The sequence below is a fragment of the Aspergillus stella-maris genome (genome assembly GCF_047715825.1).
Source record: "Aspergillus stella-maris strain CBS 113639 unplaced genomic scaffold BDV14scaffold_1, whole genome shotgun sequence".
Lineage (NCBI taxonomy): Eukaryota > Fungi > Ascomycota > Eurotiomycetes > Eurotiales > Aspergillaceae > Aspergillus > Aspergillus stella-maris.
This window is the reverse complement of record NW_027396795.1, coordinates 1,303,695-1,316,211: the sequence shown is the minus strand read 5'-3', so window position 1 is coordinate 1,316,211 and position 12,517 is coordinate 1,303,695. Positions and strand designations below refer to the sequence as shown.

The 12,517-nt window shown below is 50.5% G+C and overlaps 6 protein-coding genes across 6 annotated transcripts; 3 read left to right on the top strand and 3 right to left on the bottom strand.

The window, feature by feature from the left end:
• Positions 1–1,318: 1,318 nt before the first annotated feature.
• BDV14DRAFT_162668 (nicotinamide/nicotinic acid mononucleotide adenylyltransferase) lies at positions 1,319–3,102 on the top strand. Its single transcript, XM_073766917.1, has 3 exons — positions 1,319–1,805; positions 1,871–2,144; positions 2,196–3,102. The coding sequence occupies exons 1-3, from the start codon at positions 1,501–1,503 to the stop codon at positions 2,472–2,474; spliced, it is 858 nt and encodes a 285-aa protein (XP_073634085.1). The 5' UTR covers positions 1,319–1,500; the 3' UTR covers positions 2,475–3,102.
• Positions 2,511–3,102, bottom strand: BDV14DRAFT_6826 (uncharacterized protein). Its single transcript, XM_073777281.1, has one exon. The coding sequence runs from the start codon at positions 2,925–2,927 to the stop codon at positions 2,547–2,549; it is 381 nt and encodes a 126-aa protein (XP_073634084.1). The 5' UTR covers positions 2,928–3,102; the 3' UTR covers positions 2,511–2,546.
• A 267-nt stretch (positions 3,103–3,369) lies between these two features.
• Positions 3,370–5,299, bottom strand: BDV14DRAFT_6812 (uncharacterized protein). The gene is made up of 2 exons (XM_073777280.1): positions 4,602–5,299; positions 3,370–4,544 (listed from the first exon to the last, which is right to left on the bottom strand). The coding sequence occupies exons 1-2, from the start codon at positions 5,037–5,039 to the stop codon at positions 3,591–3,593; spliced, it is 1,392 nt and encodes a 463-aa protein (XP_073634083.1). The 5' UTR covers positions 5,040–5,299; the 3' UTR covers positions 3,370–3,590.
• A 266-nt stretch (positions 5,300–5,565) lies between these two features.
• On the bottom strand, positions 5,566–6,570 carry BDV14DRAFT_194897 (class I SAM-dependent methyltransferase; the record flags this gene model as incomplete). The annotated part of the gene is made up of 2 exons (XM_073772053.1): positions 5,566–6,326; positions 6,387–6,570. The coding sequence occupies 2 exons, from the start codon at positions 6,568–6,570 to the stop codon at positions 5,566–5,568; spliced, it is 945 nt and encodes a 314-aa protein (XP_073634082.1).
• A 566-nt stretch (positions 6,571–7,136) lies between these two features.
• On the top strand, positions 7,137–10,080 carry BDV14DRAFT_194896 (beta-mannosidase mndA; the record flags this gene model as incomplete). The annotated part of the gene is made up of 4 exons (XM_073772052.1): positions 7,137–7,320; positions 7,373–7,379; positions 7,430–7,510; positions 7,557–10,080. The coding sequence occupies 4 exons, from the start codon at positions 7,137–7,139 to the stop codon at positions 10,078–10,080; spliced, it is 2,796 nt and encodes a 931-aa protein (XP_073634081.1).
• A 1,078-nt stretch (positions 10,081–11,158) lies between these two features.
• Positions 11,159–12,490, top strand: BDV14DRAFT_194895 (F-box protein; the record flags this gene model as incomplete). The annotated part of the gene is made up of 1 exon (XM_073772051.1): positions 11,159–12,490. One exon carries the CDS (start codon positions 11,159–11,161, stop codon positions 12,488–12,490), a length of 1,332 nt encoding a protein of 443 aa, XP_073634080.1.
• Between the last annotated feature and the right edge of the window lie 27 nt (positions 12,491–12,517).

Genomic DNA, 12,517 nt, shown 5'->3' with positions numbered 1-12,517 from the left:
TGGGCGGTGGTGGGCGGCGGTGCGGGTGAGCCGTGACTGCGACGATGGACCCGATCTCCGGAGACCAACTCACCTCCAAGGTGCAGCTACCACCGCCTCTATGAACCACCATTCACTGTGAACTTAAATCTGCTATTTTCAGAGGCTCTCGAACATATCTGCAGACTGCTAATCACTGCTTCCATTCATTCTAGCATTTATTACATGCTTGGCGCCCGAACTCATGCTAAAACCGAAGACAACTCGGTCACCCGACAGTCAAGTTGTATCAAGCAATGGTGACTGTCTCGATAATCGAGTGCTAAGCCTCGTCTGATCACCATTCCAATGTTATCGGGGTCCCCGTGCGAATGAGATTCATAACCCCACAGCTTCTGCGGAGGTCTGGACATGTCCGCTAGGCGCGAGAAACATTCAAACCATGGATCCCAGCTGCAAGCTCTCTTGCCCGCTGTCAATGTTAAGGGATCTAGGCACTAAGCAATAGGAGAACCCTGCAGAAAATCGGAGGACCATCGAATCCGGACCGTCAGGCACTTTCACACAGTCTAAGAGGCTGGGAATTGCTTGCCAACACTAATAGCAACATTGTTCATTGGTGATAACGACTAGGGAGTTTTGCAGGCCTAGGTGTTCTTACGCTTCCACAGCTTGTGGCAGAAAAGTCGTGGCATGTGTAGTTGAGAGTGGTCTTGGGCGTCTTGGTATTTACCTTCAGACAAGCTACCGTGGTTGAGAGAAGCACTTGCTTGTCTATCTAAATCCTGCAAAAGCAATCCACGGCATTTAACCCAGACCATCAACTAAGTCAACTCGAGCGGATGGTGATGCTATGGATAATGCTGTGGGTATAGACCTCTCCAATTCTCCGAGTAAATATATTTCGATAGGAGATCCTACGGATTTACTCCAAATCTCCAACATAGTGGGGTAACCTCGCATCGGCACCTTAGCGTAAATCCCTCGATGTTCTTGACTCATTCAGAGTTTTGTAATGGGGAAATGAACCTCGGAGTAAACCCCGAGGCCTCGATATCAAACCGGCACATTGTATAGAGTCACGTGTGCCTTGACCGGGACGGGTAATGAAGAGAATGATGACAGTCACTGATCGGTATGTGACTTCTGCCTACGTTCTAGCCCTGTAGACTGAAAGTAGGGAAAGCTTATTGATAAGACAAGGAAATGAGGTGATCAGAGGTGTTCTCCGAGGGCCAGAAGGGGAACAGTTTGGCGGGCCCGCAGAGCTCCGGCGTAAAAAATCCCCTCCTTTTAGTGTTTTCTGCCTGCCGTTCTGCCTCCCCACACCCGCCGCTGACTAACCCCTCTCTGTGCCCGCATCCAGCCTTCCATCACCCTCAACTTCCGTCCCACTGCCCTCTCCTTCCGTTGTTCTTATTTTCATGATATCCCCCACTGAGAAACTCAACTCCGATTCCCTTCGCGATACCCGAAATAAATTCACACCTTCACAACTCATTGCTTCGCCGCTTCGCAACCATGACAGACGTCAACCAAGGCCTGGGCGAGAATGCCCACCAAACGCCGGCGGCCCCGGCGACCCCGAACGAGGAATATGTTTTCCCTGAATACCGCTTGAAGCGTACGATGGACGACCCAGAGAAGACGCCTCTTCTTCTCGTTGCTTGCGGTTCTTTCTCCCCGATTACCTTCCTACACCTGCGCATGTTCGAGATGGCCGCCGATTACGTCAAGCTGAGCACCGATTTTGAGATCATTGGAGGATATCTCTCTCCTGTGTCTGACGCTTACCGCAAAGCCGGTCTTGCTAGTGCTGAACACAGGTGAGTTCTCTATTCGTTCAGCTTTTCATTGCTGGTTCTGAATGCTAATTATACGTGCTTTTTAGAGTCTCGATGTGCCAGCGGGCGGTTGATAAGACATCGAACTGGTTGATGGTGGATACATGGGAACCGACGCACAAGGAGTACCAGCCGACTGCTATTGTATTGGATCATTTCGACCACGAGATCAACACCGTACGACAAGGAATCGACATTGGAAATGGAGAGCGGAAGCGGGTGCAGGTTGTTTTGTTGGCCGGCGCGGACTTGGTGCACACCATGTCTACACCCGGCGTATGGAGTGAGAAGGATTTGGACCACATTCTCGGACAGTACGGTGTATGTCATGCATCCTTCTTGGTCAAAACTCGCAATCGCTAATCCAACTAGACTTTCATCGTTGAGCGAAGCGGCACAGATATCGATGAGGCTCTTGCAGCCTTGCAGCCCTGGAAGAAGAAGATCCACGTCATCCAGCAGCTCATTCAAAACGATGTCAGCAGCACAAAGATCCGCTTGTTCCTCAGGCGTGATATGAGCGTTCGCTATTTGATTCCCGACCCCGTCATCAAGTACATCTACGAGAACAACCTCTACATGGATGACGGCACGACGCAACCACAAGGCGAAAAGGGCAAATCCCGCGAGGAGTCAACGACGGCAAATTAGCATTCTGGCCATACCATTTTTCCATTCCATGATTTTCTGTCGACGAATTAACGATCAACCATTTGGCGGACTTCACCGCGAAGCCGATCGGCGAGATGATGCACCGCCCCAGACGAGACGCCAATTCACTCTTTTTACGTCGTGGCGCAACAATTGTTCCTCTGAGTTTGATCTCATGGCACCAATTTCTATAAATGCGCCGCTGTGACTTTCGACTACTGGATCGCGGGAACACCGTCCGACAATGGTCATCTGAGATCCAAGAAAATCTGGATGACACATTCGAGCACCGACGGGAATAGAATGCGCTACGATGAGAGAATAGATCTTGCCTTCCTCGACCACAGGAACCGCTACGCTCCCGATGTATCTCCATGCACTCGTCATTTCAGCCGCAGCACAGAACACCGCAAAACAATCCAGCGCTCCCGGCGGCGTTCTCCCATTATGCATGTCCGTTATTGTCCATTCCTTTGATGTTATACCCTTTCATGCTGTTACTTGATGTACCGATACTTAGATAGAGCCCGGTTACGTTAGAGCCACCCAGACCTCAGCTGGACCGATTCCGGCGACTGTACATAGCAAGGTCGAATTTTGAATATTAAATCGTTCCAAATGAAAGGACATAGTTAAAAGGAGGACACTCTTTTCCATTATTAGAAGATATAGATATCAGACAGACGGACAGACCTGAGTGTCCGCTCTGCAGCATACATAAATACAGAAGTACATGTGCCACCTCGAAAATGAAATAAAGAAAGGGATCTAGAACTCTAGCCCATATGGGTCCGCCTCCCCACCGACGAGCTCTAAGTATGTGTTTTCTAAAGAAGATGCTAGATGACGTGTCATGGAATGAAATGAGAACGTCCCTGCATGAGAATTTCTATTAAATAATCAGGAAAAAAGAATAACAAAACAGCATGTATGTAGTAAGTAGTAAGTTGTAGGTCATGTACATCGTAACAAAAGGGGCGAAGGAAGGAATAAAAGGAAGATACGCAACACAACGGAATGGAACGTTGAAGTATCTCCTCACCCGACACCGGACAGGACAGGAGTAAATGTCTAAAATGCAATAAGATGAAATCAGACTTGATCAATTGATGATAATCAATCGCTTCCACTGTGCAAATCACCAACTTCCAGAACTCCAAGCACATCCTCAAAGTCCTGCCCCCGCACAACACCAATAACACTTACGTCCTCGCCCTCCCCAGGCCCGAAATAGCGCCTTGCCTCATCAAGAGAGACCTCATCTGAGACAAGCGCCCAGCGGTCCCTGGGAATAAGGCACGGCGAGTTCAGGTCACTTAGTGACGATAAATCCATGTCGACGTACCCCTGCGAGAGATAGCGGAGTTTGCTAGGTGGAATAATCACGTTCGGTGAGACGAAGACCCATGATTTGGCGTTGGGGTGTTGGATGGCGGTTAAGAGGACGTCGAGGAGGCGGATTGGGGAGGTGCCTTGGAATTGGCCGTGGTTGTTTGAAGGGGAAACGGTGGGGATTTGTGAGAGAGGGACGGTTATTAAGGTTGCTATTGAGGGTGATTGTGATTGAGTGCCTTGGTCCTGAATCAGGTCTTGGTCTTCGACTTGGATTTCAGGTGGCGTAGGTAGCGGGTTCCGCACGGGAAGTTGAAAGTCGGATGGCATTGACGTGAACGAGGCACTGGACATGGACATGCTTAACGGCGTTGAAACGGTCGATGCGGCCCCAATTGCGCCGCCGGGATGGTGACTTTTGAAGACCTCTGCTGGGCCGCGGCCTGGTGTGGTGTGTAATCGTCGGGCCGTGGCTATGGCTAGGGCATCGCCGAGCGTCAAGGCGACTGTTGTCGAGGATGTCGGTGCGCATACGCCCATGGAAATCTCTTCATCTTCGTGAATTGGCGCGGGAAGAAGAATGCCCATGTCCGATGGCTGGAAGGAGAGAAGCGGGCATGTCGATGGGTGTGTATGGGATGTGAGCGCGATAATCCGGACTGAAGATGGTATATGAGGGAGAAGAAGGAGCAATTCCGGTGTACGACCAGAGAACGAGATCAAGAGGAGGGTATCATTCTGGAAGATTCACAATTAGCACTTGTCCAGTGTTTGTCGAAGCGTGGATAGTCCTACCGGCCGGATCATGCCCAGGTCACCATGCAGCGCCTCCGTCGGATGCAGAAAGGTGCTGTATATGCCCAAGCTATTCATTGTAGCTTCTAGCTTCTGAGCAATCTTTCCACTCTTGCCCACCCCGCAACAGACTAACTTCCCCCCATTCCGAATAGTGCGCGCAATCTCATCGACAGCGCGAGAGAGGTGTTCCTGCGCCAACTGATCCGTCTGGTACAGACGCTCAAGATGCGCAAGGGCAGCGCGCTCTGTCGAAATCACATGAATTGCTGTACTGACGGATGCAGCATCTTTCGGGCCAGGCAAAATGCCATCCGCGGGTTCAGGAGGGGTCATGGGGAGTTGGGCGAGGCCTGGGAAGCCGCCCTGGATGGATGCGCCGGAGGTGGGCATGCCGGAGAGGGAATGCATCCGCGGTTGGTGCTTGAGCTGGCCCATTGTCAAGATGGCATTCTCGAGGAAGAAAGGGAAAGTAGCGACCCGTCTTCTCCCGCGGGAGGAGACCTGAGAAAAGGTCTTGGACTTGTTGGAGAGTAGGTGTTCGGAAGAGAAAGACAAAAGTGGAGGAGGGGCAAAAGGTCCCCGGGAGAGTCAGTGGAGAGCCCACGCCTATCAATCAGTCCCGAGATATGTAGAAAATTTCCCCATTTACTCCTAGTACTGATTGATAATCGAATGGTGTTTCGATATTCTAGAAACTCCTAGGGCTGCTCCTCAAGAATTTATTAAAAGTCGTGCAGCGTGCTAATGCATTGTTTGCATTGAACAAATCACCTCATCGGAGGCGATTCTGATGCTAAGACGATCCTTCTGCTCTCCCCACTCGCGATAAACGATATCGGACGCCTCTCGGAGGACCGACTGCCCGGCGGATAAGAGTAAGGTTGATGCTCGTGTATAATTTACAGTCTAATAGATACTAATATACATTGCACCCCGCACACACCCCCACCGGGAGGGTAAATTAAGCCCGGGGCAGCGGTTTGATTCCCTTATGGATAGCGGCAATTCCGCCGGTGAGGTTCTCGAAACCTCGGCCGGGGATCATGAATCCAGCCTTTTGGATCATTCCCCTGAACTCCTCCTGACTGGGGAACTTCTCAATACTCTCAACAAGATACTGGTAGCTGTCACGATCTCCGGCGACCAACTGGCCGATCATGGGGATAGCGTTGAAGTTCCACTGCTTGTAAATCTGGCCGAACAAAGGGTTGTCCACCTTGCTGAACTCCATACACGCGAACACACCACCCGGCTTCAACACACGGTATGCCTCAACAAGCGCCGCTTGCTTATCGGTGAAGTTGCGGATTCCAAAAACGACGGTGTACAGGTCGACGGAGTTATCCGGGATCGAGGGCATGTGCTCCGCATTGCCCTGCATAAACGATAACCGCGAGGAGTTGTAATAAGGTGTCTCGATACTGCGCTTCTTCCCCTCAGCCAACATCTCGGCATTGATATCGGCGATGGTAACCCGGGTCTCATTATCGTGGTTGATGTTGGTTGCGTGGTCTAGCATGCGGAACGCGATATCGCCCGTTCCGCCTGCAATGTCAAGGATGTTCCAGCCTCGTTTCGTGGGGTCGCTATCGCGCGAGGGAAGAACAGAGCCGGGATTTATAGAGCGGACGAAATGATCTTTCCATAGGCGATGAATTCCGAGCGACATGAGATCGTTCATGGTGTCGTATGATGAAGCAACCGAACTGAAGACCGCGCCGACTGAGGGTGAGGAACTTGGTTAGCGGCCATTGAACAAGAGTGTCGTCTAGTAGAACATACCCAATGACTCCTTCTTGTCCTCCGGTACATTGGTGAACCCGAAATGTGTCATGCGTTCCTTTTCGGACTTGGGATCGATCTGGGTCGGCCGTGAGCAGGAAAAGCAGCGGTATGAGGTTTCAGCGGGGGCATATCGTCGGGCAGATGTGAGCCTTAAGCTCCTCCATAGTGACCGAGAAGACATGGTATTTGTGGTAAGATAGAATGAGCTGGAGGGAAGAAGGAAGCTTGCGACGGAGAAAGATGGAACTCCGCAGGGATCTTCGACTGCGGCGACGCGATGGAATTTCTTGGAGCCTCAGGCATAAACAATCTATTAGGCAACAAACCAACACCCGCTGTTCCTCTTCCTCTTCCCTCATGTCTTTGACATCCATCTTCCTGAGTCTCACGCTCATAAAACAGTGACGACGCCTGCCATACTACCGTTGGCCTAGCATACACCTGATGTATCCCGCTGTCGACTTCCTTTGCACTTTAGATTCTGACTAGATCGGCCTTGTCCAAGTAGGGTATCCTGGGGAAATGCAACGATCGTCCGCATGCGACCAGCCATTCGTCGAGCGTCTCCAAGATGCAGGACAGTGACGCCACAAACATCCTCTGATGCTCCCTGACTACCACTTTCCCCTCTTCTACCCCGGCGGTACCTTCTCTCCCCGCATTATTTAAGTACCTAGCGTCTACCTTCTTCCACCAATACATCTTGCTTTATCCCAAAGTTCCAAGTTTCTATGGTCCCTATCCAGCATGCATTTCCGAGACATTGCAACTCAGGCTGTGTTGGCCTCGAGTATACCCGGTAGTTCTGGGCAACAGGTTCATGATTTGAGTACAATTCAGTGGACACTGAGTAGTTCGGCTCTCAACGCCACGGTTTCCGCTACTCTGCCGTCCCAGGCACATCTGGACTTGTTTTATGCGGGTGTTATTGGTAAAGACTTCCTACCTCTATTGAATATGGTCAATACTGACAGTGAAAATAGATGATCCGTAAGTGTTAAGCATGCCGCCGGTCCGACGCAACGCTCATCTGTCTGCAGCTACTACGGTCTGACTGAGACAGAGCTTGTATGGGTTGCATACGCGAACTGGACATATACCAGCGAACCGATTTCCGATCTGTATGTCCAACGGTTATTCGTCGCATTCGAGACTAATACTCGACAGAACAAGCGGGCGAGGGTCCACCTGGCTTGTCTTTGAAGGCCTGGATACGTTCGCCACCATCACATTCTGTGAACAACACATTGCTTCTACAAACAATCAGTTCCGCCAGTATGCCTTTGACGTATCCGCGGCCTTGGAAAGCTGCTCTGCAGATCCAGTAATAAGCATCGATTTCGCAAGTGCTCCGCGAACCGTAGACGCCATCGCCGCAGACCCAAGCTCGCCAAAGTGGCCTACGCAACTGATTAATCAATTGCCTAACCGTTGGTTCATGCGCAAGGAGCAGTCAGACTTTGGGTGGGATTGGGGTCCTGCCTTTGCACCAGCTGGTCCCTGGAAACCGGCGTACATTGTCCAACTTGGAGGCACAGAAAATATCCATGTGCTGAATACAGACTTGGACATTTATAGAAGAAGGAGCATCAATCATCTGCCGCCGGATCAAAGCCAGCCTTGGATTGTCAATGCTAGCATCGACTTCATAGGCCAGCTTGCTGAACAGGCTCAGCTAACAATCGACATTAGAGATATTGAATCTGGCAAAGTGATTGCGACGAAATCTTCAGACTCTGTTTCCCTAAATGACTCGTCCATAACCGGCATAGTGGTGTTGAATGATCTCGCACCGAAGCTTTGGTGGCCAACGGGGCTCGGAAACCAGAACATGTATGAAGTAACAATAACCGTTTACAACGGCAGCGACAAGGCAGCGCACATCACCAAAAGAACTGGCTTCCGAACTATATTCCTCAACCAGCGCAATATCACCGACAGTCAATTATCGCAAGGCATCGCCCCTGGCGCGAACTGGCATTTCGAGGTCAATGGCAAGGAGTTCTACGCCAAGGGCTCTAACTTCATTCCTCCGGATACGTTTTGGCCGCGAGTGACCAAAGAGAAAATGATCAGACTGTTCGACGCGGTAGCAGCAGGTAACCAGAACATGCTTCGGATCTGGTCATCAGGCGCATACCTTCCTGATTTTATCTACGACCTGGCGGATGAAAGAGGCATCTTACTCTGGAGTGAATTCCAATTCAGCGATGCTATGTACCCAGTCGACGATGACTTCCTTGATAATGTCGCCGAAGAGGTGGTATATAACGTGAGACGAGTTAACCATCATCCTTCTCTCGCTCTATGGGCCGGAGGAAACGAAATTGAAAGTCTGATGCTGCCACTCATGAACGAGACAGATCCGGATAACTACTCTCGATATGTCGCCGAGTACGAAAAGCTGTATATCAGTACCATCATGCCACTGGTGTATGAAAACACTCGATCTATAACATACTCCCCCAGCAGCACGACAGAAGGATACGTGAATGTTGATCTATCTGCCCCTGTGCCCATGACCGAAAGATACGTGGCCACTGAACCAGGCCACTATTTCGGCGATACAGACTACTACAATTACGACACCAGCGTCTCCTTCAACTTCTACATCTACCCAGTTGGACGCTTCGCGAATGAGTTTGGTTTCCACAGCATGCCCAGCCTGCAAACCTGGCAGCAAGCTGTCGACCCAGAGGATCTACACTTTAACAGCACAACTGTGGTCCTCCGCAACCGTCACTACCCTTCCCAAGGTTATGGCGAACGTTACAATGCATCGCGCGGCATGGGCGAAATGACCCTCGGTGTAGAGCGCTACTACCCCGTCCCAGAAAATTCAGACCCCATTGCAAACTTCAGCGCTTGGTGCCACGCCACTCAGATCTTCCAAGCAGACTTTTACAAGTCCCAGATCCAGTTCTATCGAAGGGGAAGCGGGATGCCTGAACGGCAGCTAGGCTCGCTCTACTGGCAATTAGAAGATATCTGGCAGGCGCCGACATGGGCGGGAATTGAGTATGATGGGCGCTGGAAGGTGCTGCATTATGTGGCTAGAGATATTTACCAGCCAATCATTGTGTCTCCGTTCTGGAACTATACGACAGGTGATCTGGATATATACGTCACGTCTGATCTATGGGAGACTGCATCGGGTATCGTCAACTTAACATGGCTGACACTTTCTGGAGAGCCCATTCACAATAATGCGGGGACTCCAACGACTCTCACATTCACCGTCGGCGCAATCAACACAACAAGAATCTACAGCACAAACCTCGCTGACTTGAGCATCCCAACTCCCGAAAACTCAATCCTCATCCTGTCAGTGTCCAGCAATGCGCACCTCCCCAACGCCGCTGACACAACCTCCCTCTCCCACACAAACTACTTCACCCCCGTCTTCCCCAAAGGCCTTGCGCTAGTCGATCCAGGTCTCGAATTATCCTACGATAGCCAATCCGGAATCTTCACGGTCGAAGCGACGTCCGGCGTGTCTCTCTACACGTGGCTTGCTTACCCGGCTGGCTTGGTGGGGTACTTTGAAGACAATGCGTTCTTGCTAGTACCTGGACAGAAGAAGGAAGTTGGGTTTGTTGTTCAGCATGGTGGGATAGATGGAGACGGGGAGTGGGATTGGCAAGCGGATGTGAAGGTTCGTAGTCTTTGGGATCAGAAGGGGCGGGAATAGATCTATACTAGACCGGGCTAGAGGTCTGGGAATATCGCAGAGATGCTATACTGGAAGGGAAAGAGAGATAGAGAGAGACCAGAAATGGGGGCTATCCATACAGGAAGAGAAAAGTACACCCGTCGTGACAATGACAGGCTCGATCTAATGAACAAAGCTAAACCACGTGACAACCTGGGAAGTTAAGTAGGATCTAAGCCCCAGGAATGTCAGTGGTATAGGGTACAATGGATCAGTGACGACGTACTACATGGGCTTTAGAGAACCTCCTGGTCTGACGATTCCCCGTCCCATCACTTACAGTAGTCCCCGGCCTTTGATCATGGACGCTTTGTCTGTTCTGGCTCATTTAGTCTCGCTGCTAAGCCCACACCCCCCTCCTCTAGTCAGGAAACCAATTGCTCTGCAAGCTGGTACAGCAACTAATAGACAAACCAAGGTACTCGTGGCTACTAGTAGACCAATACTTACTTTCTCCGGATTATTTTGAAGATCTTGTAGCTTTTTGTTACGTAGAGCGCTGCGGCATGGATTAGGACTAAAGCCGGGAGCAGCCGTCATGGCCCAACCTACCAGGCTCTTTAGGTTGGTAGGTATACATTGTACTTTTATAGTACCTTTATACTAGAGGCGTTAAAGAAGTTAAAAACCGTATGATGATCTCTTCATTGTCTTTTCAACTCTTGGGTAGACCCCGTTGTCTCCTGTCACGTCTCTCTGCAATATATCGTGAACAAAGGTCGAGTCATCATCAACCGCCGTACGCTTTGTAAGATTCAGTGGCAAATGGATGTGAACAAAGAAAATATGAAACGGGGTGGGAAGGTTTCTGATCCTGGGGAAAGATTAGCAAATATGGTTGGGTGGAGGTGGAATAGTGGGTTGTACTTATTCTTTCTAGGGCTTCAAGTTCCTTTATGAAGAACAAGTACTATGTGGTCTTTCTTTGACTCTTTATTTTGTCATACAGTGCATACCTATTTAGAGGTGGTGTGAGATGCCCAGAGATTTATTTTCAGATCAAACATTTTTGCAACTCATATACAAAGCATAAAATCAGACGTGTTGAATAGCGACAATGGGGGCTAGTTGTTCAACCAGCCGGGAATGTACTCGCAATGACCAGCTGCAGAAGCTGCCCGATGAGCTCATACTGGCGCTCATCAGGGACCTAGACCGTGCTTCGCTGGTCAGGCTGTGTCGTGTTAGTCGCCGTCTCCGCGAGATTGGGTCGTCAGCGCTGTATCGCCGCACGCAGGTTGGTCTACAGCCATGGGAGATGCCCGCAGCAAATTTTGAGAGAAGCCCAAGGCTGGCTCAGTACGTGCGTGATTTGATAATCCATTACGATCGAATACTACCTGGCGAGCCCCCTTATGCAGAGACTCTTACGCCCGTTCTCGCTGACATGCGTGACCTGTCTAGTCTCACAATCAAGGGTGCTGGTTCTGATGGCTGCCCTCCTCATACCAACCAGCGCAAATGGTATTGGAACAGGTTCCCTGCCACTGAAAGCGACAAGGCCCGGCAAGTGCTGGAAAGCGCCAAGTTCCACCATTTGTTTCTCAAGTCTACCTTCTTGCCGATTCTCACCAACTTACGTGTTTGTAAACTGAGATTTAGCGACAGAGGCTGGTGGGATCTCTCTTCCAGAGACTCTATCTTCCTCCATCCGCGTCTGAAGCGCCTCTTTATTTACGGGGCTGCAATGAAGGATTTTTGCTGTTATAGCGAGGACCGCAGGTCCAGCACCTCGCTTGAAGAGCTTTACCTCTCAGAGTGTGATATGAGCCCAGCCACTCTCCACAAGGTACTCTCTCTTCCAAAGGCTCTCCAGCAATTCACCCTTACTGGTGGTATATACCAAACCCATTACCAGGCAACAGGCGAGAGGCAGTTATACCTAGACGCAGTGAAACAGCAGGCACACTCACTAAAGATGCTTAAATTGGAGTTTCCATGGGACGCGTCCTACGCTACTCCTAACGGCGGGTTGAACTTTCAAGCATTCCCTGTTCTAGAGGAACTGACTACAACAACAGAGCTCATAACAGGGAACCTGATTGACTTGGAACCTCCGCCCCCTCCCCCCGTAACCAACAATCCCCTCCCCCACAGTCTCAAAATCATCCGTCTTCGATACGCCATGGCTTACTGGGAAGCAGAATGGGAACGATCTTGGGAATCTGCCATTGCCAACTGGGTGAATACCGGGGCATTACCGAGCCTTTCCACGGTTGTCTTTTATCGGGACCTTTACGGAATGATAAGGTCCCCTTTGAGAGGAACAACAACAGCGGATGTGACACTCTTGCGCCGCGATTTGGAATTGGGTTACCAGTTTCCTATTGACTGTATTTCCTGCGAGCGCAATGGGCCCATGAGGACCTATCGAGGATGGCAGAGTTAGAAGGCTGAAGAGAACCAAATTGACCAA